Below are 26,909 nucleotides of genomic sequence, written 5' to 3' on the forward strand. Positions count from 1 at the left end.
AAAACCTCATAATAAAGTTCTCTTTATCAGTAAAGAACTGCCTGACTACCCTGCTCATGGCAAGGTTACAGTTCCTTCTACTTAAAAGGTGCAGTGTGTAGGATTAAGTGGCATCTAGCTGAGCGAACTTGGCAGAAATGAAATATAATATTAATGAATGTGTATTAATTAGTGTGTAATCATCTGATAATAAGAAGTATTGTATTTTTGTTACCTTAGAATGAGCCTTTATATGTACATAGGGAGCGGGTCTCTTCTACAGAGGCTACCATGTTGCATCGCCATGTTTCTACGGTAACCAGAAAGGACAAACCAGACACTGGCGCTAGAGAGGCCTTTTACGGTTTTCATGAGTTTTGCTGTAATTGGAAGGGGAGTGCGAGGGGCAGTGTATTCATTTGATATCAATCTGCAACCTCACCACTAGATGCCACTAAATCCTACACACTAGTCCTATAAGACTAATGTTATTTGGGCTTTGCTGGTTTCCAAATTGACATACAGACAAAAGGAATTAAGCATTTCCTATTTCTGTTGTAGGCTACCACCTTAGCTAATGTTTGTAGCTAATAGCTTATGGGTACTTCCAAGTAACACAAAACATGTTTTCATGTAGTGCTATGCAAAGGCAATGACTAGCTAGAATCAATGGCATTTAAAGAATAACTACGATTCTAACCACTTGGGATCAACAGAACAACTGACTAAACACAACACTGATATATCACTGTATGAAGATGTTATAGCTAAAGTGTGAGCAAAAAGTGGCTTGTATACCCTTACAGCAGACACGGAGCACACATTTAGCATTATTCTTACTGTCCACCAGATGAAACAAGCAAAATACTCTTTTTTGGTCTCCACTAACTCCTAAGACAGGCATGTCCAAACTATTCCACAAAGGGCCATGTGGCTGCAGGTTTTTTTCCCAACCAATCAAGAGCACCATTCAACCAATCAGCTGTCTGAATAGTTTGGACGCCCCTGTCCTAAGGTATATATTTTATTCTTTAGCAGCTAAATGCTACTATGTGTGTTCACCTGCTAGTGGCTAACTTTATTATTTAGTGTTGGGTCGGTTGCATTGGTTTTAGCACTGGGTTTTACTGAAAAAAGCTGCTTTCTACAACAAGGTTGGAAACATGGTTGATAAGACAGTGAGATTAAATAAAACTGTTAAGTTGCCAACTGTGAAATCAAAACAATAAGCTAAAATAAGCTAAAATGCTCTGTATGGCAGAGTCTTTAGGACAACTCCTTTCACAATACTATGTTACTCAGGAAATACATGCTCTGTGCATTGTTTGTGTGTACAGTGTGAATTTAGTTACAATTAGTACAGTAGTATTCTACCTTGAAGCAGCCCTCTTGTGTCCCATCATCTGCTCTCTACAGTAGAACTTGGACGTAGTGCGCTCTGGGACCTGGCAGAAGAAAAAAGCACCAACAATTTAACAGACTGGATAGAAAACACATGGATAGAGTAGACACATATACAAAGATGGTGGTCTCCTGGTGGTCCTCACTTCTTGTTTGAATTGTCATAATTTTGAAGGGGCTCTTTATAATGACCTCATGTCTTGCCAGGCAAGTTTTCAGCTAATTATCAGAAGGTTTCAACAGTTTTTAAAGCTTTCTGTATAACACTTCCACAAGGGTGAGGAACAGAGTGCAATAAAATGTTTAATAGCACAGAGGGAGATATTTATAACTGAGAATCTAATGAGACCATTTGGCTTTGGCATTTGTTATTTCTCAACATTTTAGTGTTAGTCCTTTAAACTCCTCAAAGCCAGGTCCAAATCTTACATACGGTGGTGGAAATATTCTTTTCAAAAATGTTTCATTCATTCATGATGTGACAAGAATGGCATTGTGCAATGAATACCAGATAAATAAAAAAAATGGAAGTGTTGTAAACTGGATTTCTAACATTTTTTTTCTTCTCAAACTCTTTGACTTGCCAACCAGCTGGTGACCTTTTTGACCTGTCATCTCCTGGGTCACATGACCTAGTTATAGAGAGGAAGACACACCCGGCAGTGCAGGAAGCGAGCTGTGGGAATACCTATCACCTTTTTGACAAGTTGCCCACATCCTGCATCTGGCTGCCCTGAACACACACATGCAGACGGTTTGGTGTCTGTTGTTTTGTCTCTATTGTGGCACATATGATGCTTGCAGCAAAGTTTTTAAAATCCAAGCCTTAAGAGCACTGCAAAAACCTTCAGTCTGCACAGGAAAGATTTGAACTGCCCTCAAAGCCTTGCCTTAAAACTATTCAGTAGGTTAATTATTTGAATTTAGACAATTGTAAAAATACATTTAAAAAGCGTGGCTTTGCTACAGCACATTACTGTCGCATTATGTTGTGCCGTGGGTCCCCTAAAGTTAACAGTTTCAAAGCCACTCCAGTCTTTTAAAGCAGCTCCAGTCACCACAGTACAATCACAGGAGAGAGAGGTGAGTTATTAACTGCTCTACCGACTCCATATGGCCTCCTGTTAATTCAACAACATAACATAGCAAGCAGACAGCTTTATTGGGCTTCCCGCTTCTCTGCGTAGTACTTATTAGTTGTTCTATCATCTCCATATGGTCTACTCTTAGTAAATACACCCAACAGCATATTCTGTTTGGAAAACACCTAGCGGGGGAGCAGTGGTTTTAGACAGAGAGGCTGCCGAGTGAGAAAGTGAATGATGTGTTTTAATAAGAATAAGAAATAGTTTATTAATCCAGAGGGAAATTTAAGTGTTACAACATCACCGTCCAGCACACAAAAGTAGAATAAAAAAATATAGTTAAGTAGTAAAATAGAAAAGGTTTTTATTAGAATTTGTGCAGTAAATGTATACATAGTATGTAATAAAATGAGTGTAGTAATATAGATTAAATAATGGTTATCCTTTGTGCAGTGCTCATATACATTAGAGCCTGATTGATATATTGGTCAGCTGGTATTATCAGCCAATATTGGCCTAACACAGATATATCAGTATCAGTGTATATGTTGTCTAAGGTGTGCAGATATGTTTTTGTATTTTTTAAAGTTATATAGGTAGCATTTTATGTATATTTGATCAATTTTAAGTAAGTAAGTTTAATACATATTTATATATGTGGGATCATTGCAAAAAACGTGTTTATGCATTTATTCTGTATATATACATTTATTCTGTATATATATATATAAATGATAATGAAATCAATTGAGAAAAATAATTATTATTATTACATGGTGTGCAAAGTGCAAAATAATCTTATTATTATTATTCATTGTGCAGAAGGATAATAATAATTATAAGAGGCCATTATTTGTCGTTTAACAGTTCTTTGTGAAAAGGGGAGAGCACAGGGTGCTGCAGCAGAGAAAGTAGGAATGGTAAAGTTTGATGGCCGCCGGCAGAAATGATTCTCTGTGTCACTTGGTGGAACACTGGGGGAGTTTTGAGTAAGGAAGGTGTGTTTATCACAGAGAAGCTGGAGGCACTTCATAACAAGCCTTGGGGTAAAACACAGCCTCTCTCCTCCCTCCTCTGTATGCCAACCTCGTGCTGCAGGCACCGCTTCCTCAACTCGAATATGACCAGAGCACAGGAAGCTTAGCACACACAAACACATTACTGCCAACCTCAAGTGATGCAGGTGACATTCTGCGCCTGGCATGACAATAACAACAACTTCCCCTTTTCGATGACAGCCAATCACATTTACAGGAAAGCAAAAACAAACATTAATGGCCCCGAAAATGCTCACCTGTAACTTAATGTATCATTCAGGAGCAAAAAGGACTAGTTGTCGCTACTTACCTTAGGTGGAGTCTCGACATGGTCCCAGAAAACATCATCAGTTGGGGACAGGGGAGGAAAGGGGGACAAAGGGGAGATGACCATATCTGACATGGAGCTGCTGTGAGGGGCATCTCGACTAGAGCGCAGATTGGCATTCTGCGAATACAAAACAAAAAAGTTTACCCGTGGTCATTAGTGACTGTAAATGCACCCTAGCACTTTAAGCAAAATCAGCCAACTGATTTCAACCGCAGGAAATATACAGATGTAACCTATAGCACAGAGTGACCACAGTTAACAGAAAGTATCAATATCATAGACTGAGATAGTGAGCAGTGCTTAAAGTAAAAAGAGTTGGCATGAGTGTGTGATATAACTGTGTGTACCTGGTTGAAGTGAGCTCTCTGCATGGCTGGGGTACAAGGACTAGAGCTGCTCCCAGAGCCCAGCCTCGAGTGCATCTGGGTGGGCAGACCAGCGGCCAAAAGCAGCCTGGTTAAGTTTGATTCCTGGAAATCCATCTAAAACATAAAACACATGCAAAACTGACTGATTTATGTGCATGTGTGTATGTGTATGTGTGTGTGTGTGTGTGTGTGTGTATCCATATAAAGATCGACTTGAGTCCTCTGTTTAATCAGGTGGTTCTCACTCAAAAGTCAAGTCAGGCAGTGACTGAGCAGCCACTGATCAGTCAGTGTCATCCTAACTCAAACATTGTAGCTCAGGCTTCCCAGTGCCAGACAAAGTGCTGAGTCAGGCATTAACACTCTATTAATAAAAAACTGACGCTCACACAGTTCTAAATTTCGATACTGATAATGTGGAAGCAGCTTAAACAATAAGTTCCTGTATATGAAAGATGGAAAAGTTTTGTATTTTACTTGATTTTATATATTCTATTTATTTATTCATTCACTTTGTACTATTTTTACTATTTCTAATTCCTATTTTTATTTTCCATCTAAATTAATGTTTTCTTTTCTTTGTTTCTTTGTTTTTCTTGTTTCTTTTAATGTGAAGCACTTTGAGCTGCATTTCTTGTATGAAAGGTGCTCTACAAATAAAGTTATTATTATTTATTTATTATTATTATTAAATACAGGCGACCATAAGGGGTCACCATATCTGTCATGTTGAATTTAGCAGTGTATTCCTGTAAAAATAGAACAACACTTTTTGAAAACCATAGCTGGACTTTTGACTGACTGTTTAAAAATGCCTGCTTCTGGAAATTTCCTGTTGAAAGACCTTGTGTGGTTTAAACCGGCCTCAGACTACAGGAGATATAAAGTCCCCACAAAATATGCATCATGCAGAGAAGGAGAACTTCATAGATGTTCTTCTTTCTAATCTCAAACAAACACACACTAAAAGATTTGTGAATAATGGTGCATCACACACTACAGGATGTTACTAAGATTACTGTACCAGATGAAACAATGCACCACCTCATGTGATTTCACCTGATCTGATGGTGAAGCAGATAGAAACTAAATGCTTTACAGTGAGAAAAAACTAAACAAAAACAGAAAGATAAGTAAGTGTGGATGAAAAAAATGGGTGGGGACACGCGGTCATAACAGGTTTCCACAGCGAGAAACGAAGGTAAGAGTTTTTAATATCTGTCGGCATCAGTATGCAAGCTAACGTTAGCCTCAAGGGCTAGTATGTTCCCCATTGCTTGCAAACACTGTTAGCTCTCTCTCATTGGCTCTTGTGGGAAGTAGTGACCAAACTCTTAACTCCTAACTCATCGTGGTGGATCGGCTGAGTCTGTGAGTAGTTCTGCAGGTTTAAGATTGGGTCTGTAAACGTCTCACATTATCAGATAATCTGGGCCAAACATTGATACTGAAAAAAGTCCAAATTTCTCCTCAGATCGTCGGGAGGCCTTAATCGAGGATAGATCAGCCCAAGACTCATGTAGTCTGAACCTGGTTTTAGCTTTTCTAAGAACAGATGGTATGAAACATGTTGTCACTGCACGCAAATATGCCATCATGCATTTACAAGAATTTTTTCTTTTACCCAAAAAGATAAAAATCTTCACACCTTCATGTTTAAAATAAAATGCTCTGCCATCATTTCCTCCTTTAGTTTTAAGAATTACACGCCACTGACAACCTAACTTAATCATTTTTTATTTTCTACATTAGTCTAACTTTACACCATTGTGACCTTTAGGGGTCAGGTCTGTCAACATGAGATAAGGATGAACAAGTAAGGAAAGTAAGGAAAAGGGATGAGGAGGAGGGAGATGAAAACAAAAGAAAAGCTGAGAAAAAACTTGAAAAACAAACAAACTCAAGGAAAGTGTGGAGGAATGGGGACTCAGGAAAGACACAGACTGACAGATGTGGGGTGTAGAAGTGATAACAGGTGGCTAGATGGCTGAGGAAGGCAGGGTTTTACCACTGAGCGCTGGCTGTTTGACGGGCGACTGGGCGAGGAAGCAGCAGCGGCGGCAGCGGCAGCAGCAGCAGCAACAGCAGCTGTGCTCCCAGTATTAGCCGTTAGCTTCTGGACGGCTGCCACAGGCTTTTCTCTCTGCCTCTGCCTCTCTCGCTCCCTTTCTCTCTCCCTGTGTCTATGGTCGTGCTGAAGTGACAGGAGCTGGGTTTGGTCCTTGGGCAGGGTGCGGTGGGATCTCCTGCCCGCTGAGGGCTGCTGATGCTGGGCCAGAGGCTGGAGCTTGGCTTGCGGCTGCAGCTGAGGCTGCGAATGCTGGGCCTTGTGCTGAAGCAGCTGGTTTGGAGCCACAGCTCTCTATGTAGCAAACATGAAAAGCACCACATAAAACTGACAGAGCCTGGAAGCGACTGTATGAGGCAGAATTTATGTATATTATAAGCTAATCATTTAAAGATTTTTTAAAGCTGCCTAGAATTTTATTTGAAGTCACACAAGCAAAATAAGAAACCCCTTCTAATAAATCTGCCTATTCCTGAGAGGACATTGCATATTAAGTTGCATATTACAGTATATTACTAACAAATTTGTGTGTCCAGGGTAAGGGCATGCAAAAAAAAATAAGGCCTCTTACAAAAATCAAATGAATTGTCACATTTTTTTATAAGCAATTATTTAAGTCATTTGTCATGAAAAAATACTAAAAATGTGCTGTTTATACTTTTCAAAAAGTGAAAAATCATAAGGGATAAATTATTAAGGCATTGTAGCTTTCAGTTAGTCAAGATGTTGTAGAGAAAGCAACAGTAATATGCAGACTTAGGAAGGACAGTTTCCATATATTCACTTTTTATACCTGCACTAACCTAGTTGCAAGTGCTCAATTAAAATCAAGTGATAAAGTCAATTGTTGTTCATGCTGTCAACTAAACAGTCACTCCCAGGCTTTGGAGACATCGACAATAAACAAGCCATTGCTGTTGCCTGTTAACCTTATAAAGCAAACACTGGGTCATCTAGCTTATTGTGACATTTAAAATAAAATTGAAAAAAAAGCACACAGGTAAGAAGCTGATTTGATTTACAACTCTGGTATAAAGCACAGACCGACATATGAAAACAGTCATAAAACAGCGATCGGGCTGGTGCTGGCGCTGGCGATGAGGCTTTGGACGCGGGACAGCGACTGGAACTGGCTGTCTGGCTGGAGAATCTGATTTGCAAGCAAAGCTTTCTCCAAAGGAAATGCAATAAAAAAAAGCACAAATATAGAGCGGCGAGTGTCATTTATAGATCTCACACGAGGGGATTTTCTGAGGGTTACGGTTGTTGTAACATCTATTTCTGCAAATGGATTTATAGATATTGTATATTTGCTGGAGGTTGGACGCAAAAAAGCGGAAAACTTGATTCCTCATAGATGTTGCAGCTGTGTACAACTGCCATACAGTTGTTTTAAATTTTGTATGTAGCAGCAGTAAGACAAAGCTCCAGCTGTGTTTAAACAACTAAATACTACTAAGTTACAAGTAGTGTTTTGGTTCGATTTGCCCTGAAGCTGGTAATACAAGAACAAACTAAACATATTATATGAATACACTGAACTGTATTTACAGAGAGGAGCAGCAGGCTGTATGTATGCAGGCATCTCCACTGAAATACGCTGCTGTTCATACACTCCAGCTATACTAACATACTTCTACTTTTAGGGTCATGAACATGGCGGCCACATGCCAATAGAATGAGATAAGATTTGTTCTGCTCTGTATGGGAACTACCAGAGATGTAATGGTATTTTCTTGAGAATGTGAGGAGGAGACACAGAAATATTCAGCTTACCTTTCAAACCGTGTTCAACTAACAACAGCGCTATAGTCAAGGTAACACGTCAGCTTTCTCGGTCCCTAAAAACAAGGCCTATTTTCATGTTGCTGTTACAAAACGGTCCATGGCAACCGACTGTGATGTGCCACCCAAATTATCCCTTAAGACTGGTGACGTGAGAAAGAATGCCTGGTTGCTCTATTTGGTACCTTACACTGTTAATGAGAATGTGAGAAACAGTCAAATATGCTGAGAAAAATGGGAAAATTAAGTAATACTCAAATAAATCCAAGATTAAATGATTTACTCTTCATCTTATCTGACAAACACCGATATTTAAGATGCACTAGACGCAATTTTCATACATAGAAATGGATCTATGTTATTGTTTAACCTTCCTATTGTCTTTGTGTCAATTATGACCCAGGAGGACAACCAGTGTTTATTCAAAAATGAGGTATAATTTCATTAAAATGAGGCCTATTGACCATCATTTCCAAAAAAATATGTGTAAAACCTGTGGTAATAAGTTGTTATGAAGTCGGCTAAAAGTTCTAACACAGCATTGGGTGATAATTTATACCTTATGCTTTACATTCAAACCAGACCGGGTCAATTTTGACCCACGAAGACAGAAGTTGCACAGTCGACAGGAAGACAACAGAAGGGTTAAAACTAAAAAGTTAATGAAGAATAGTGTTTCTGCTAATGATGCTGATGAGTAATAACATTTTATTGTGTCTTGCCAACTGAAAGAAAAAAACTTTTTAAAAAATCCTCAGAAATATATATTCTACAGCAAAACAATAGTGTAACGCTAAAATAAATGTTAATTAAAATGTATCTGCGATAGTGAGAATTACATCAAATCTATCCATCTGTGCATGGTCGCCATGGAGCCACGGGCCCTTAAAAATCACTTTAGTTCCAAAAATACATCTCGCCACGCCGCTTTTACCGAGTTAATGAGATTCAATTTCTTTAATTATACAAATATCTACAGGCTCTGGAGTTATAATCAAGAACAACTCGCGATCATAACAACATTGAGGGGAATTTAGACAGAAGAGAAGAACAGAAAAAAAGGATTTTTTTTTTTTTTAAGGGGGGGGGGGGGGGGGGGGGGGGTGTAGTTAAGAGGAAAAGAGAAAGTATTTGAGAAACAGAGAAGTGACAGCGGAGAGCAGAAAAGAGCCATGTTTGCTGAATTTGGATGTCTGAAACTTCCCCGCTGAGATGAGATAGTAAAATTTTGGAAAAAAACTGGGAGACAAGATGAGAGAGAAAGAGTGAGATAGAGTGTTGCCACAAAAGAAAGAGAGTACATGCTGTGAACCACAGAGGGGGGGGAGAAGAGGAAAAAGAGGAGGCACGCTGCGATCGGTAGAGACAGAAAGAGAGAGGGATGAACGGGGGGAAAGGCTTTAAAACAAAAAGCGAAGGCGTGCTGTGATAAACATTGGATTAAAAGCTTGTGGAGATGTGACACTCCCGGTTCAGTACAGTGTATGTCACTGCTGTCTCTCTGAGTCCTAACAGGAGGTCTCTGACTATTACAGAGTCCAAAAAAGAAAATCTCTCTCCTTGATCCACAACATCAAAATGATGAAGTCCCTCTGTCCTGCCAGAGGTCTAAAACATCCACACTGTGCTTCAACTACTCTGTCTTTCTCTATAATCATGACATATACACTTTATATTATACATCACAGACTGCATCTATCTACTCTCCTTTTCTTTTTCTTTTACCTTTTCAGTCTCTGCATCTCCTGGAGTCACTCTTTCTATTCCTGGGGGTCAAAAACATAGACAACACTAGTAAACTCCTTTCCTCTCTCTCTCTCTCTCTTTCTGTCTCTCTCTCACACACAACTGTTATTGGATATCATTCATTGCATCAAAGCATATTCTCTCTTTTTTCAGCTTTATGAAATTATCTTCTCATCTCCTGCAGGTGGGATCGTAACTACTTCAGAGGTCACATCTTTTTTTAAATATAGCTTGTTGTGTGTAACGCTATGCAATATGCACTGTTCTTCGTCAGGTCAGTGGTAATAGATAAAGCAGGAAATCAAGAAATAGAACAAAGCCTTAAAGGGCACATAGAAATTACGAAAAAGAGGAAGCAAGAAAGAAAAAGACAGAAGTTCTCTTGAAAGGTTACACGCATGAGCACACTTAACGCTTTCCGTCGTCCCTGACTTAAACCGCCGTTCGTAAATCCTTCCAAATAAACCTCACGGGCGTGAAAGATGGAGAAATGAGTGACAAGCAACTACGAAAATATGGCGTGAAGAGAAGAAGAAAAAAAAGTGTTGGTTACCTGCTCTGTTGGAGAGTCCAGAGGCCTTACTGACACATCGGCACTCAGCTGTCTGCCAGGCTGCTCCTGCTTGAGACACACACACACACACACACACACACACACACACACACACACACACACACACACACACACACACACACACACACACACACACACACACACACACACACACACACACACACACACACACACACACACACACACACACACACACACACACACACACAGAGGCTTTCTTTAATTAGGGTGCACTAAGGTCTGAATTCTGAGAGGTGGGAACTAAAATATTCAGAGTCTGCAGGATGGCATGGAGCTTTTAGCCGACGCCCTCGTCTCTAAATATTTCATGGCGACCTCTCTTTTAATTTCTCCTGGAAAATCCTTCTAGGTCCAAATAATTCAAACTGGATTTTTTCTTTCTTTTATTTAAAAAAAACAAAAAAACAACCCCATTTACAATGTTTAATTGAATCTGTGATATTTAAATATTTGCGGCGGTTGCACCAGTGCCTTTGAATTGTGTTTATTGGGTTTGGGTGGGCGAAGGGTCACATTGAAACAGAGCTAAAGTTTCAACTGAAGCTTAACTGGATCACAGAGCCTCCGTGATGAAGTTTGTACGTTTGATCATTAATGTAAGTGTTCTTTGAGCTGTAAGCCGAGGTGAGCGTTCACCTAATAATGACAAAAGTGATTGTAACTGGTCATACCACCTACAGTAAATTATTCAGGGTTTTAACAGTTCTACAAACTATTAGTTAGCATACAACAAAGAAGCACTAGTCATCCGACATGTCAAGAAACCCAAATATATGTAGATTATCATAGCATCCACAATGATCTCACTTGTAACTGCAAAAATGTTAAAAAAAACTAAAAAAACAACCCTTATTTCTTATTTATGTGAATGTCATGTAAATGTTATACATGTAGCAACAACTGTATGTTGTCAGAAGTGTGTGGGAAAAAATGCATATTTAACTCTTGCTTATTTTTTATTCATAACAATCTTCAAACACAACTGCATACAAGCAAATCTCATGTGATAAGGAGTGATACAATAACACTATTTATCATTACAAATACTTATTTATTTCTCCGGATGAAAAGCACGAGTTATCCCTGTTTAATCGCATTACAGTTACTGCGGAAACGGCTGCTTGGGAAAGAAGAATAGAAATCCATAATGAAATCATCTTTAATTAGAGTGAAAATGGCTAGAGTTCAGTATTTATTATGGTCCCTTCAAATGGTAACTCTGTTTTATCCAGGAAGGAGTTATGCTGAGCATGCTGACTAAATTTAAGCATTAACAATAATTCCCACCTGGGACATTTTATATATTGTTCAATTACATTTCTGTGGCCAGGTACGTGATGGTATGTTTAACAGAGATTAAATTACTTCAACTTGGATTTCTTCCCTTTTTTTGCCTTAAAACACTTAAATTAAGATATTTATTATGAAAAATATCCGGATCCGCCTTTAAAACCTCAACATCTGTAATTTATGACAGATCCTAAATGTGAATGGAAACCAATCAAGCAGTGTGACTTATAGCAGTTAGTGTGAGACTGCAAGTTACACTCCCATCCATCTCTTTTCTATACCCGCTGCTTGGGGACACACAGTCTCTCCCAGCATGCACTGGGAAGGAGGCATGGTAGCTAGGTTGCCAGTAAGTTAAAGGGAAAGTCAATCTACCTACTTTTTCAAATAACAACAAAGCGGTTAAGGGAGTGGAGTTGTATAATTACACCCCTTATTATTCACTTTCACTGTGCAGGGGCACATTCAAAACCTACAGTCACTTCTGTAATCTTCAAACCACCACCACACCACTGAAACACATCTGTGATTCTTCAGCGTGTGAAGTGATTGAAACTGCTGCATGCAGAGAAGTTCTTCATGTGGCAAAATACAAGACAAAACATCACACACTCCCTGAACCTGTCACATAATTAAATGCACATGCATTCAAACGTAATGAAGCAGCAGATAGATCCATTAAGGATGACGAAATTAACCACTTAGTCTATCTGCGTAATCAGGATCCAATACAGATAGATAGCTCTGTGCAACACACACGAGCACACAGAGTGGACCTATAATATAATAGACAGATATTAATAGCAGTGATATACAGTGACAAAATCACAGTCACTAGCTTGTGCTACGGTGTTAATATACACCTATTGAAACTCACTGGTGTGTGTGATAGATTCATTAAGCATGTGTTAAAATTAATGACCTAAAAATGAATCTCTGAAATAGTAAAGAGCAATGTGTCTGTTTAAAGTGACTGGAATTAGCAGAGACACTTCAACCTGCATCAGCATACTTTGCAATAAAGTACAGGCACACACACACACACACACACACACACACACACACGTTTATATCCTTGTAAGGAGACGTGGGATGATGATGGGATGGATTAATATTGATGGAAATATGTATGAAGGGACACACCAGGTTTTCCACAGTTGGTAATTATAAAATGTACAGATCTGCCCTTAAAAGCGTCTCTCTTTTAGCCCGCTGCATTGAGGAGAGAATGTTACAATCAGCCGGGTCACAAAGACTGACAGGTTGAACCACTACATTAACGCAGCGTGCATTACACACACCTTGAGCTTTCAGACGTTCTGGGTGGAAGTTCATGTGTTAACTCACTGTAGCATAAAATATGGATTGAGCCTGGCACACATACACACACACACTGCTGTGCATTGCACACACTCAGCTGCCACATCGTATTCCTTCTGATGAGTAACTTGGGGTTTTTTGGTAAATACAGACATTATGTAACTTGAACTGCCATCCAATCTAAAAAGTTGAGAGAAACAGATTGTGCTGCCCAGAAGTGGCCAAATTACAATGAATGCAAGTTTAAGCATATAGGAAATAAAGTGCATCTGCTGACATCATACTAACATTTGACCACGAATTAATTGAAATATCTTGTCAGGAACTAATGTGGTTATCAACTATACATTTCGACCTGTGGATGTTAATATAAAAAAGACTGTCTGCGGTTGACTAAAATGAGTGTCCTCTGAGCTCATTGAATTGAATTTGATGAAAATCCATTCAATAGTTGTCCCCAAATTGCACTCTGGGCCACAATATTGGAACAAATGCTAACTGACAAACCAACAAGAATCATCAGTTCTCTGTGTGGCTAAAAGTAGAAGTGAATTTCTCAACTTCTCTTTATTTGAAAAAAAAAAACAAGGGTAGAGTGAGAAACGCTTGCCTATATTGAGAAAAGGTAGCGATTACTTTACTACTGAGTCATTCCACTGCAGGATCTTGAAACTACCGATTCAAACCAAGAGTTCATCATCACCTGTCTCCTGTCGCCCCTCCGGTTCCTGTCATCCAGCTGGATTCTGTTGTCATGGAGATCAGACTCCTCCCCGAGCAAGATCTCCTGGAGCTCCGCCCACTGAAAGGCGCAGTCTGTCAGCTGTCGCCTCTGTTGCTGGAAACAGATAGCATCAGCAATTTTTTTTTAAAACCCAAAAAACAAAACAACGTACACACCCAGCTGGAAGCAGTTGCAGGCTATCGTGGTGTCACGTAAAGTTCATATGAATAAAAGTTTCTATGGTTTTAGGTGTTGTCAGAGCAGTTCGTGTGGAAGAGAGTTCAGATGTGACTCAGCAGGGTGAAAACTGAGACTGAGGTGCTTCTTAAGAGCAACAAAAAGTTTCCCCTCAACCAAAAAGCTATTGATGTCAGCTGTACTCTTACACACTGACAGGCCTCACAGTGAACACAGAGGGAAAGATGAGAAATGGCACTTACGTCCTCCAACTTTTGCCGTTGCTCGTGTTGTTGTTGGATCCTCTTCTGTCTGTCAGCCAGTAACTGCTGCTTGTATCGTTCCTGTTCTGCCAACTGCTGCCTGTGCTGCTGTAACGCCTAAGCATCCATTTAAATTACAAACATTTTCACACTGATGCACTACTGCACTTCTTCTAAAATGTTGTACTATTTAAACTATTTTAGTATTAGCACTATTCCATCTTATATTACATGTTTTTATGTTCTTTTTATGTGAAGCACTTGATACATGTAATTTATTTGGTTGTAAAACACTTTGAGCTGTATTTCTTGTATAAAAGGTGCTATACAAATAAAGTTATTATTATTATTACCATTAATATTAGGTCACACAGCTGGCTTGTCATACTTTGACAAGTCTTTGATTTAAGGTTTAAATCATTTGGGTTAACTCTGCCCCTCTACCCTGATATGAGGCAGCAACTCTGACAAGAGTGAAAATTAATTTCTAGCTGTGAAATAGGATTAGCAATGTTGACTTCACTCCCGCTCTGCTTTTCACATGTTCATTTTTCCACGGCTAAAATTAAGATTTGGGATGAACAGGACAGTAATTGTTGATTTTTGAACAAGCAACTACAGGCTGCAGCTTGGTTATTATAAAACCAGGAGCGTGTTGGCCTAAAAAGGTACATTTACTGAAGCTTTTCATTAGTTTACAGCAATAACCATAATACTAAATAACACAGATATATTGATTCCACAAAAATTAAATAAATTCCATGTGCTATAATTTTGATATGACTGTAATCTACAAAATATCATTATAAATCAGGAAGTGGCATGTGGCTATGAATGTGTACAAGGCTGAACGTAAACTCAAGATGTACCTGTTGTCTTTGTTGACCTCCACCTCCTGCGTGGCCTCCCTCTCTGCCCCCTTCACGATCCTGTGTCTGTAAACGAAGAAACTCCCGTCTTAACGTCCACTCGCCAGGTACATTCACTATGGAGCTGGAAGAGAAAGACGGAGACAGAAAGAGAGAAACAGAGCAACAGTGTGAATCATAATCTACAAAGCCCGTTAAGTACAGAAGTACACTTGAGGATCAACGAACAAAAACTACATTGCTGTTAATTCACCACAGAGACGATCACGGGCACGGTTACACACATACGCGCGCTCTTAAGCTCATCCGAGGGGAAAGCGCTCGGTTCGTAGTGCCATCTGCTGTTTGACGACTGGGGACGACAACAGAGCGGCCAGTGCATCTGTGCATGCACGCTCAGACTCACACATGCCCTGTAGTGACTCATTAGCAGGATGATCAGCACTTTAAATACAGGGGAAATTGGCTTTGAATTTTTTTTTAAATGCCAATTGGCAAAACTAATATAAATAGTGATGATACCAGATGATTGCATGTTTACATGTTGCTGAATGTCTTTCCGTTTTATTTAATTAATGTTTCTTTCCAAACGCTGAAATCTGCAGCAGCAACTTTTCATCATTTCATCATTTCATTATACACTCATGGTGTGAATGAGCTTTTACCTGGGTTCTCCTTCCTCTTCTGCCACCTCATCTTCTTCTTCTTCACTGCCGCTATACTCGTACTCTGGACCCTCTGAGACAGACAAAGAGGAATACATGTGTTGGGTTATTATTACTGCTTATTATTACATATTATGAAATAAAACATGAATTATGAAACCAAAAAACTCTATATCTCCTCCCAGGGATAGTAAATGAAAACTGGGTGTTTTACTTTATTATTTTATAAAATGATGAGATATCTACAGTACCAGTCATATGTTTGGACACACAGAATTGAATTAGAGTGGATCTAAATATCTAGACATATAACAGCCAACACCTTAACACACCACATGTTAGAGCATTTGTGGAATGTGTCCCACTTCACTCCAGTGTCTTCAGCTGCATGTCTGTCTTTTGAACCTGGCAGTTTATCTGTTGTAAAATTCTGCCTCCAGCATTGGTTAGAATTGAGGCATGGGAATGGGTGGTGTCTGGAGCGAATGCTTTTGATGGGAACGCACTAGTGTGGGCATTCTCCTCCCTCCTCCTCCCTCCTCTTCTGTACAGTACCGCTCTGTGTCATCTGGCTTTTCCCACAAGCCACCGTTTCATTAAAAATTCCCCCCTTGCACCCGCCGTCTCACTCCTGCGTCGTCTACCGCCAGAAGCAATTTTGTCATTATCGAAAAAAAAGAAAAGAAAAAAAAGCCACACGAAAGTGAAGCGCGGGCAAACTTAGGGCAACAAAACAGTTAATGAGAGTCTTGTTTAGTGGAGGACATGTGGGACAGAGTTGTTCCACTGTGTCTTCATAACCCCAGTGCTGAATCATCTTAATCCTGACCTGGTGCACAAGCTGAGAAAACTTCTCACCCTTCCACGGGACATATACAGTAACAGTAACACATGTGTATTATTGTGTCTCAGGGGCGTCACATGACCCCAAGCTTACAACTTTGACTTTGCTACTCTAGCACAGGCTATCCACATGCTGGGAAAGATGGGCCCAGCCAGTTTAGCATAACAACATTTGGCCAACATATGGTTTGAAAGTATCTCAGGAGAACTTTAGGTGACGTACTGTATGTCGCTATTAATATCCTGAAAGGTAACACAATACAGGTGTTTGTTTGTTTAAAGCAGAGGAAAGGAAAAGAGACTGTTTCTGTTTGTGCAACGGACAAAAGGAAATCTCTCCTCTGTTTGCCGTGATGTCATCTTTGAACGTTTTGGGCTCGTAGCATCTCTTTCTGAGCCAAAGCTGCGGGAGAGAAGAGCGTCGCTGCCCGAGCTTCTCATGACCGAAATGGGTGCCTTTTTTTTTTTTTCTTCCCCAAAAAACATTGACAATCTTTGTCTCAACCTCACTCTTGGGCACGCTGAAAATGACACATCCTTTTTTTTTTTGCATCATTTCCGCATTGATTTTTTTTTTTTTGTCTGTCGCTTTGACTTTTTTTTTTTTCCCCCACTCTACCAGGATTCTGTTGCAGTGGATGAGCACACACACACAGACACACACACAGACACACACACACACACACACACCTTACACAATACGCTGCATGCACACTCACACACACATAACACGTACAGCGTGCAGAAAGTCTACCAGTCATTAGTGTGTTTTTATAAGCTAACAGAAGATTAGAACCAGATGGCCATTCTGTTTCCTCCTTCCTTCCCCTCTCTGCTTCTCTCACTCGCTCTCTGCTCTCTTTCTGTCTCTCTTTCTCTCTCTCTGTTATCACTGTCTCTTTCTTTCTTTCTGTCTTTTCCCCTCTGCCCCGTCCCAATTGAAAATGCATAAACCTAATGAACAAGACATCTGCTAGAATATCAACCTGGGAAAACAAAAAAAAGGGAGAAAAAGCATAAATATCTTTGTCTTCTCTTCCCCCTCCTCCTGAACTCTTTCGCTCACTGTTTGACTGAACATATTGAGCAAATGTAATCTATCTAAGTACCAATGAATCTCAAGAACAAGACCAGGGTAAAATATTCTCATACTGGAAGCTTTTCTTCCCTCCCTCTCCATATGCCTAATTTGTCTTCTTTGTCTCAACATCCCTTCCTCTCTCTCTCTCTCTCTCCCTCTCTTCTTCCTGCTTCTCAATTTCTGTGTCTGTCTGTTGGGTCCCAACTGAGCGTTGTAGAAAAAAGGAAAGGAAAGGTCAGCCATGTGCAGCCTTTTGGCTCGACCCAGCGTTCCCTTCTCTTTTGCTCCCTTGTTCATCTTGTCTGGCCGTCCATTTGAGCCAATTAAAAAAAAAAAAAATCTGGTGGTAACTTTTTCACAGATGTTAACAAAGGGATGAAAAATATGTATCGAAAACTAAACTTGTGCTTCCTTGCCTGAAAGTAGGAATGGGTGTCAATCCAAGCAGACAATGCTGATATCAACTTTGACTTTAATTCATTGTAACATAGCTAGTGGGCATTTTTAAACTGCTGTCACACTGGTTTTCCCTCAATGATTCAATTATGTTGACAAGAGCACATCAATTGATTACATTTGACAGTCTGTTCGGTTTCTGTGCATAACAATAATGATAGACAGATGGGGTTTACTAGCAAAATTAATAAAGATGCAGCAGCAAGTGTAGTATATGTAAATGAAGTTGTTGGGTACATTACCAAACACTAGAGAGACCTAATGAACACATTGAAACATTCCCACAAACAGAATGCTATAAATTAGCTAAACTGCAGCGATTTTGACAGTCTGAGCTAAACAGCTGCTGGGCCTCGACTGCAGCTGGCGAACCGTCTCTTCAACTGTTTCGGTGGTTTTAACTTCCACCGCATTCGGGCTAAAAACCAAATAATGCAGTGAATGTGTGATTCACAATGTTAAAATATAAATTCCTGTGAAGAGGTCTGTTTGTTTAACTTGTCGAGATTCCGTTAGCTACCAAAAATAACTGATCAAATTGTCCTTGTCTGGGAATCACCTCTCAAACAATGAGATGATTTAAAGGATCGTTCGGGCAGAGATGATGATTCAGTCTACAAGTCATAAAATGTGTTGATGACTCAGTCTGGAAGAAATAAAATAAAATGTGTTGAATCAGGAGAACTTTTCTTTTCTTCAGCGCTTCACAGAGGCAGGCCGTGCTCTCTTTGGGGGTCGGTTATACGTTTTGTGTTTGAGTGTGTTGGAGTCAGGACTGTATTTCATGGAGAAAGTGTCAGGGCTCTCTCACTCTTCTGTTAATCATCATATTAACTGTATCATTTAAAAAAATACTGTAAATTCAGCAAGGGATAGTTCAATTACAGCAAGTTAGATATAATTTCTATTTTGCTGCTGCTGTGAAATTTGAATAAATGAAGTCATGGAATTTCAGAGAAGAAGAAGAATTCTTATCCCAGTTCGAAAACAGCACCTACAAGAGCAGACTACATTTAATCTTCTATGCATTCAAACATCTACTGTCCGTGTATCTGCTTTCTCCACACATCCAGTACTGGTATACTTCCTCACCTTTCTCTCTCTTCTTCCTGGTTCTGTCCAGGTGATCTTTGAGCATGATGCGCACTTGTCTTTCATTAGCCAGGTCTCTGATGAAGGCGTGTCTCAGCAGGGCGTCGGTCGTGGGTCGGTGCAGATGGTTCTTGACTAGACAGCTGTCGACGAACGACAAGAAACGCTTGGACCTGAAAGTGAAAGAAAGAGAGAGAGAGAGACAGAGAGAGAGAGAGAGAGAGAGAAGGAAAGGAAACACAAATAAAAGATTTTTATTTTATTTTTTTTCTTTTATTCCTCATGGTTTTATCCTTAACCATGAGGAAAGGTTAAGGATGTGGGTAAAATCCTATAGAGTAAAATAATAGAGCTCCAATGAAAAGCCTATAATTAAGTGTTTGAGGTTAGATCGCTTACTGTTTATTTATTCAAAACTGAACAAACTCTTCTTAACCCTCCTTAACTCTCAGATGCAGCATGAATTTCACTTTATTTACTTCTTTTTAAAAAAAATCATATTTACCTCTGCAATTTAAACCATTAAGTAATGTTCATATAACAAAACTGGATCCTTTAATTTAACTTAATAATGACTTTATAAGGAGAATGGTGGAATATGGGTTGTAGAGTTAAAAACATAAAAATTGGATGCCAAAAATGTACAATGTATAAATATGAATACAGTCCAAAAAGCAAGCAAGCTAAAACAATGAAAACATCAAAATGCAGTCAAAATTACCTTAAAATTACATTCAGAAGTAAAAGAGCAATGCTCAAAGTGATTTAAAGCCACTGTAAATTGTCACAAGAACTCTTAAATATTCAAACTCACCCAAAGTGTGAAAACTAGTAATCACTTTTTGCAATGCTACCAAGGAAAATCCAGTCAAAAATGTTCAGCTGAATCTTAAATCATGCGTAAAACGAGTGCTCCCAACATTAGACAGGCATGTTGTGTGTGTGTGTGTGTGTGTGTGTGTGTCTGTGTGTGTGTGTGTGTGTGTGTGTGTGTGTGTGTGTGTGTGTGTGTGTGTGCTCTGAATTTATAGAAAACAGGGGAGGAATATGTGCTTTTGCTATGCCTGGAGCTGTAAGAGAGGCCCTGGAGGTAGAAGGACCGGAGAGTGCAGTGCGTCCCCGGTCTGTTGGAGCTATTAAAAGCTGTCCTATGAACTCGTGTTTCTCATGACATTAATAGTGAATGAAAGACAGCATGAGTTCAACCTCCAGGTCGATCTGAAGAGTTTATCTATTATATATGGGAGAGACGGAGAAGAGATGACAGAGGAGGAGAGGGGAGGAGTTCTGTATCAGACGCTTCTTAACTTGATAAGCTGATAATTATTCTCTACTGTCGGAATTAACTTTCTGTCAACTGGCTCATATAATCGACCAATCATTGCAGCTCTGCTCTGATTAAGATTGGCAGCTACATCATATACTCAGCCAAATTACAGTGTTACAGTTTATCAGGGTTCATCTTGTTGACTACTGAACCCGCCTGGACATGCAAGTGACTTTGAACTTTCAGTTTCTGTGTGAGGGGGATATCTCTCCTCCGACTGATGCATGAAACCCACAACAAAGACCGCGTTAAAGCCCTGTTTTCAGAAGGGAAAACCTAAAACACTGCCCTCTACATCCTGTGTATATATGCGTGTGTGCCCACGGGCTTACCACTTCTTTGATTTCAGTTTGGGTGGAGCATTCCGCGGAATCAGAAACAGCGCTCTCATCGGATGCATGTCGCACAGAGCTGCACACAGAGATACAGAGAGAGAAAAGTAACAGATGTTAATAGGGAGGGGAAGTGAGAGGAAAAATACATCACAAGTGAAAAACTGTTTAACAATATCAATCGAGAGTGTGTAGATGCGTGGGTGTTGTGCATGACTCACGGGGGGCTCCTTCAGCCATCTCTAAAGCAGTGATGCCTAAAGACCAGAGGTCACTCTGAGAACAAGAGAGACAGGAAAAAAGGTCAGACAGGTGCACAGACAGGCCTTAACTCGAGCTCCATTTCCTTTAAACTTTGGATGTCCTCTTTATATTCAAACAGTAAATCAGTCTGTGCGTGATGTTAGTGTTTCACAGACTTCTAGCCAAACTTCTGACAGTTTACCAAAAAAAAAAAAAGGTTCTGTTGATTCCTTTCACTAATGTGCTGTACTTCTAAAGTCTACATTTAATAACTTCCAGAAAAGTAAATGATTAGACCTATGATACATCTAATCAGCAAGAATGAATGATAACATTTCATTAAAATTCTTGGAAGAAGTTTGCTCAGCATCACAAAAGACTCAGTTGAAAGATGTTCTGTCAGTGATTCAATCCTGTTATGAATAGAGACAGACACCATTCTGTTGAATAAAAGGTTCCACACATTCCATGCATCAGTTAGCTATCCTATCTTTAAAAGGTTAAGTGTAAATGCATCCAAAGGCATTTCAAATGAACTGAAATCCAATCATATTTGAGCCAAAAGGGTGTAACAAAAATCTTTCTCCCAAGTGGAACTACGTCAGTGAGTTCTCTGTAGAAACAGCCGCTACAATGTCTGTCCCCTGTGATAATGAGGCTGAAGTCACACTGATATTACACTGAATTCGCCCTTTATTTTTTAAAGCTACAGAAAAAAGCAGCTCTGGTGATTTCAATGCAGAAAATCATACAGACGGTGTAACATGCTGTTGTAGCGTTTATCCGATCCCTGATTCAGGGGTGAAGTAATACTTTTGGTGGACCCGCAGTCTACACTGATACTTGTTACCTGGTTACCTTGTTTTTGTTGTAACTAAACTTTTAAAGTGAGGAAGTTATTCTTCTTCTGACATCTGAAACTGTTTGCCAGTTACCAAACAGCTAGGGGCAGATTTGCATGTACATACAACATGTGGCTAATTGTACACAAACGTCTTAAATGACCCCTGGATTTTATCCCAGTACAAGACACTTTGGGCGTTAATTCAGTCCATCTGCAAAACAATTCATTCCAATCTCTGTTATGAATGTCTTGTTGTATGCGGTTGACAAGTTGCTACTTCTACATTTCTTAGTTTTTGCCTCCAGACAACAACACATCTGGGCTGCATTAGCAGCTGCTAAAGAACAAGACCTTTTTTCACAGCACGGTTTAATATCTGCAATGCTTTCAACTTTCTTGGTGGATGCCTGATTTATATAGTCTTAAAAATAATGAAGTCAACCCAGCTGATGGGAACTAACCGAATTCTCATGTGTATGTTTTGCAACGTCTGAGAGGGTCATCGAAAATTAGCTTGAGGTTGGCCGCAACTGCCACTATTTCTGTGTGATTAAGTACCCTGTAGTCGTATGTGGACTCTGGGTTCTCGTCACAGGCGATGACCTCCGGAGCCATCCAGTAAGGGGTGCCGATGAAGGTGTTCCTCCGGCCAATCGTCTTGTCCAGCTGAGCCGACACCCCGAAGTCAACTGGAACGTCGACAAAAGTGAAAATGAAAACAACCGCACTCTTCACTTCATTACGAGGTGATTTCTGCGGCTGTGTGATTAACATCTGTGTGTGTGTGAGTATGACTGTGGGATTGTTCTCAAGTTCTGCCTGGAGGTTCTGTGTGTGTGTGTGTGTGTGTGTGTGTGTGTGTGTGCGTGCGTGCGTGCGTGCGTGCGTGCGTGCGTGCTTGCGCGTGTGTGTGCTTGAGAAAAACCACACTGCTTGTGTCGATGTGTCATACCCAGTTTGACTTCGGCGTTCTCTGTGAGCAAAACATTTTGTCCCTTAATGTCTCTGTGAATCACATGATGGGAGTGAAGATGGGAAAGACCCTGGAAGACAAACATACACAAAACACACACAAACACACACACACACACAGTCAGATGATCACAACCACTATAAATATAACATTTCAAGCTTGTTGCACTCCTTCTCTCTTCCATGAAAATTCTAAACACTTTTGCTTCAGATGGTGAGGTGACCCCCGGTAGCGTTGGCCACCACCGCCAATCGGTGGCAAAGATTAAATTTGTGCGTGTCTTCATCTGTGTTTGTGTGTGTGTGTGTTTGTACTCTCGCTTCTTCAAAGGAGGTTAAATAAACAAAAGGAAGTGAGTCTTATTTCAGAGAATGACTTCACCATGCAATGCTGAGTGTGTGTGTGTGTTTGTGTGTATGCTGAAACAATGAGGAGACAGCACGGCCGACAGCAGCAGAGAAACCCCTGGCTTCAGTCCAGAAGCCTTTGTGTCATATATCTTTGCTAAAAAAAGAAAAAATCATCCTGGTGTCATTTTGTCCTTCAAACTCAGATATGTTGAAACTAAGTGAGTTGATATAGTGTGTGTGTGTGTGTGTGTGTGTGTGTGTGTGTGTGTGTGTGTGTGTGTGTGTGTGTGTGTGTGTGTGTGTGTGTGTGTGTGTGTGTGCAGGTTTGTTAGAAGAACCGCAAGCACAAACACCAATACAGAACGCAGCGCAAATACTCCAGAGTCTTTCTCAGGACCTTGTGATCTCTCATAATGATAACCATAACATTGTACAGACATGTGTTTAAATCGGGCCTTTTAAGTATATAAATGAAAAAATAAATCCATTATTCCTTCGTAGTCACAGTGGGAAAACATGAGAGGGAATACTAATCCCTGAACGTAAAGAAGTTATCGATGTTATTTTGGTTCCTCTCTTTGATGCTTTGGCAAAGAGTTGAGGACGTTAAAAAAAGTAGCAGTTTCTCATACGCGGCGACTCATCTGGCCTTTAGTTTGCATAAACTTGGCAAATTACTACATCTGTTTGTTTTTTTTAACCGTACTCAAATAGAAAGTTCACATATTAGTATTTGTGTATGTGGTTCACGCACAATGTTTGTGTTATTTGACATATGTTAACACCGTTACATCCCTAGTTGTTCTGCTACCGCTCGTGGGCGAGTTTCATTTCACAAAAAAATGTCACCCGAGAGTTTAAAAAAAACGTGTCAGCAGTGAGTAGGTGTGTTAAAATAAATAGAAAATGAATACAGCTGCCGACTGCATGTCATCAGTGCAGCAATATACTGTTACTAGACATAAAGAGGGGAGAGTTAGACAGGAAGTTAGCTGCTGAAGAGCATGATGACTGTTACTATTTTTCTATTTTTTTTCTATTCATATTGCTTGTGTTTACTTACTTATTATTTATTGTTCTTTATTTTGTTATTGATATTCTTCTATTTCTGCTCTCGACTTTGCTGCTATAACAGTGTAAATTTCCCCATCTTGGGACTAATAAAGGATTATCTTATTTTATGATGGGAGGCAGTCAAGGAGATGTGACAGTCATGAAGATGGAAGATACAATATTGTTGCCCTGGACAGAGACCTGCATAGAGATGTTTCCTAGCAACTACTGAAATGTATAAGCTGCCAATATGTGCTGATAAAATCATTAAAAAATCATGTAAATTCAAGTAAATTGAAAAGCCTTGATGAACATCACACTGATAACAAGATTCAGTTTGCTAATTTGCTAATTTTGGTAATTTATTTAAACTGTAGTTTCATTCAGATTAAGGCTTTATGATTCTTAACTCAAACAAGTATTTTTTCACCCTGTGGAGGGACTGAACTCATCTGAACTGAACTCATCATCGCTGGAAAATGTTGTTCCCTTCTGCGACAAAATTGAGAAATGTGAGAAAATTGTTGTATGCAAAAGAAAATCTCTTCAATCACTCATATATGCTTGGCTGGATCTACCATACGGGCAATCTGCGCAAGTGCCCAGGGGCCCTTGATCATGGGGCCCCATCTTTTTTTTTTTGGACTCCACAGAAATAGAACACAAGGCATTACCCGTTCCCTTGATGCTGATAATTATGGTCAGAAACCTAGAATGTCCAAAACATAATATGGAGTTACAAGGTTTCCACCTGACAGAAGCGTTATCCAATCAGAATAAAATAAAAGTTGTTTGGGGGACATGAGACATGAGTCCCCAGGGGCCCCTGGTGGTACTAATGCAGCCTAATATATGCCACATAAGAAAGAATCTGGTTGCTGCGTGAGACCCAATGATACTTTTTTGGGAGACTGGACCAAAACATGGGTGTGTATGTGTGCTTTCGTGTGTGTGTGTGTGTGTGTCTGTGTGTGTTTTACATTACCCTGAGCACCTCTCGGCAGATATAAGCGATCCAGTCCTCTTTCAGACAGTTCCCCTTCGTCTTCTTCACCAAATCTGTCACCGAGCCGGCTCCACAGTACTCCATCACCAACTACATTGACGGATAGAGACCGTCCAATCAGACACAGGCAAGCACAAGCCAAAATAACATCAACGGTTTCTGTGTCATGATCTTGAATTGAAAGGGTATAACATGATAGAAACATATGATAATTTCACACAGGATAAAAAATGAGTAAAGACTTGTTTGCACACCCAGAGTTGGTGGTCCTGTCCAGCAGGACCTTTCTTAATAAAAGCACCATAATAGGTAGCGATGTTTCTATGGTGGGAATAACTCTTCAACATGTTGATCTCCAGCTTTATCTCCTCTTCTTCCTCCTGAACACAACAGAAAGAAATCAAACGACATGCACATATTAGGTTTTAAGATCATCAGTGTCACAGTGATTGAATGGCATTGAAAGATTGAGTTGTTGTAGAAATGCAACGCTTGGCGGAGAGAAGTAATGTTTCTTTTTTCAAGTAACTTTTCAACTGTACTATAGCTTGAGACAGAGGATGTTCCAATCTGCACTACAGTGATCATTTTAAAAGTGTAATACTTCCGCTTTCATAGGTCCAGAACTCCATCCTCACTTCCTACCTGTTCTTCCTTTTAGAAATACATTCAACTATACATGAGATATACTGTATATGGTAATATGGTAATAAAAACATGTTTAATTCTGCTTGTAGGCTGAGGATGGACATCTGTGAAACTTTTTTTTTCATTTCATAAGTCCACAGAACACAGTGAGCACACATCCAGACGGTCAGCATCTCCAATCAGACCTCTGTGTGACCTCCGGCTGACCTTTCGCCCAGCTATTGGACCTTAATTCAACTTCTCCCAATTTCTCCACAAAGCCACTAAGGTTGGTCAGTGTTATGAGACGCATTGACTGAAAGAGAGAGCAAAGGGGGGGGGAACAGAGTGCGACAACTTTTGTTCTCTCATTATAAATCCTGGAAATGACTTGTGACTCGGAATCACTGAACCCCCTATATCTAGGCCGGACTGAGGGAGAGGAGGTGGAGGAGAGAGAAGAGCGGTGGTGGTGGTGGTGGTGGAGGAAGGGTTTGGATGTGGCTGTTAATCAGAAGGGAGGAAACAACAGAGAGCTTCTCCCAGTCACTGACCTCCTCTAAATCTCCACAGGACAGGAGGGGAGAAAATGACAAGGCAGAGTTTGAACTTTCACCTCCATCTGAAAGACAAAGCCCCCTGCCTGTGTCTGAAGTCTCTGAGCGTGTGTTAGTGTGCGTGCGTGTGTGTATGTGTGTGAGAAGGGAGATAATAGCCAAGCATTTCCTGCTAAAGAGTTTGTCTGCAACATAGAAGACCAGGCAACTAGCTGACTTAAACCAGTGCTGTGACTAATGATTATCACTGTCAGTTATACTGCTGCTTATTTTTTCAATTATTCAACAGTGCTAAGCTCAAATATATTCAGTTTACTATCACAAAAAAACAAAAAGAAAAAAGAAATTAGGCAATGTTAAGTATTGTTGCTTAAAGGGGACGTATCATGCTCTTTGTGATTTTTCTGTCATTGACATACTGT

The 26,909-nt window shown here is 39.9% G+C and overlaps 1 protein-coding gene across 1 annotated transcript in view; it reads right to left on the reverse strand.

Moving 5' to 3' along the window:
* LOC133985913 (mitogen-activated protein kinase kinase kinase kinase 4-like) overlaps positions 1–26,909 on the reverse strand; it is a gene marked incomplete in the record, with an annotated part of 64,843 nt that overhangs the window by 19,344 nt on the left and 18,590 nt on the right. The window contains 16 exon segments of the mRNA XM_062425655.1: positions 1,354–1,424; positions 3,813–3,950; positions 4,181–4,315; positions 6,210–6,563; positions 10,354–10,422; positions 13,709–13,843; positions 14,170–14,286; positions 15,039–15,162; positions 15,704–15,776; positions 19,176–19,348; positions 20,835–20,913; positions 21,056–21,110; positions 22,480–22,610; positions 22,874–22,964; positions 25,283–25,393; positions 25,558–25,683. Of these exon segments, the coding sequence (XP_062281639.1) occupies positions 1,354–1,424; positions 3,813–3,950; positions 4,181–4,315; positions 6,210–6,563; positions 10,354–10,422; positions 13,709–13,843; positions 14,170–14,286; positions 15,039–15,162; positions 15,704–15,776; positions 19,176–19,348; positions 20,835–20,913; positions 21,056–21,110; positions 22,480–22,610; positions 22,874–22,964; positions 25,283–25,393; positions 25,558–25,683 (1,982 nt within the window).

This window comes from Scomber scombrus, chromosome 9 (genome assembly GCF_963691925.1).
Source record: "Scomber scombrus chromosome 9, fScoSco1.1, whole genome shotgun sequence".
Taxonomy (NCBI): Eukaryota; Metazoa; Chordata; class Actinopteri; order Scombriformes; family Scombridae; genus Scomber; species Scomber scombrus.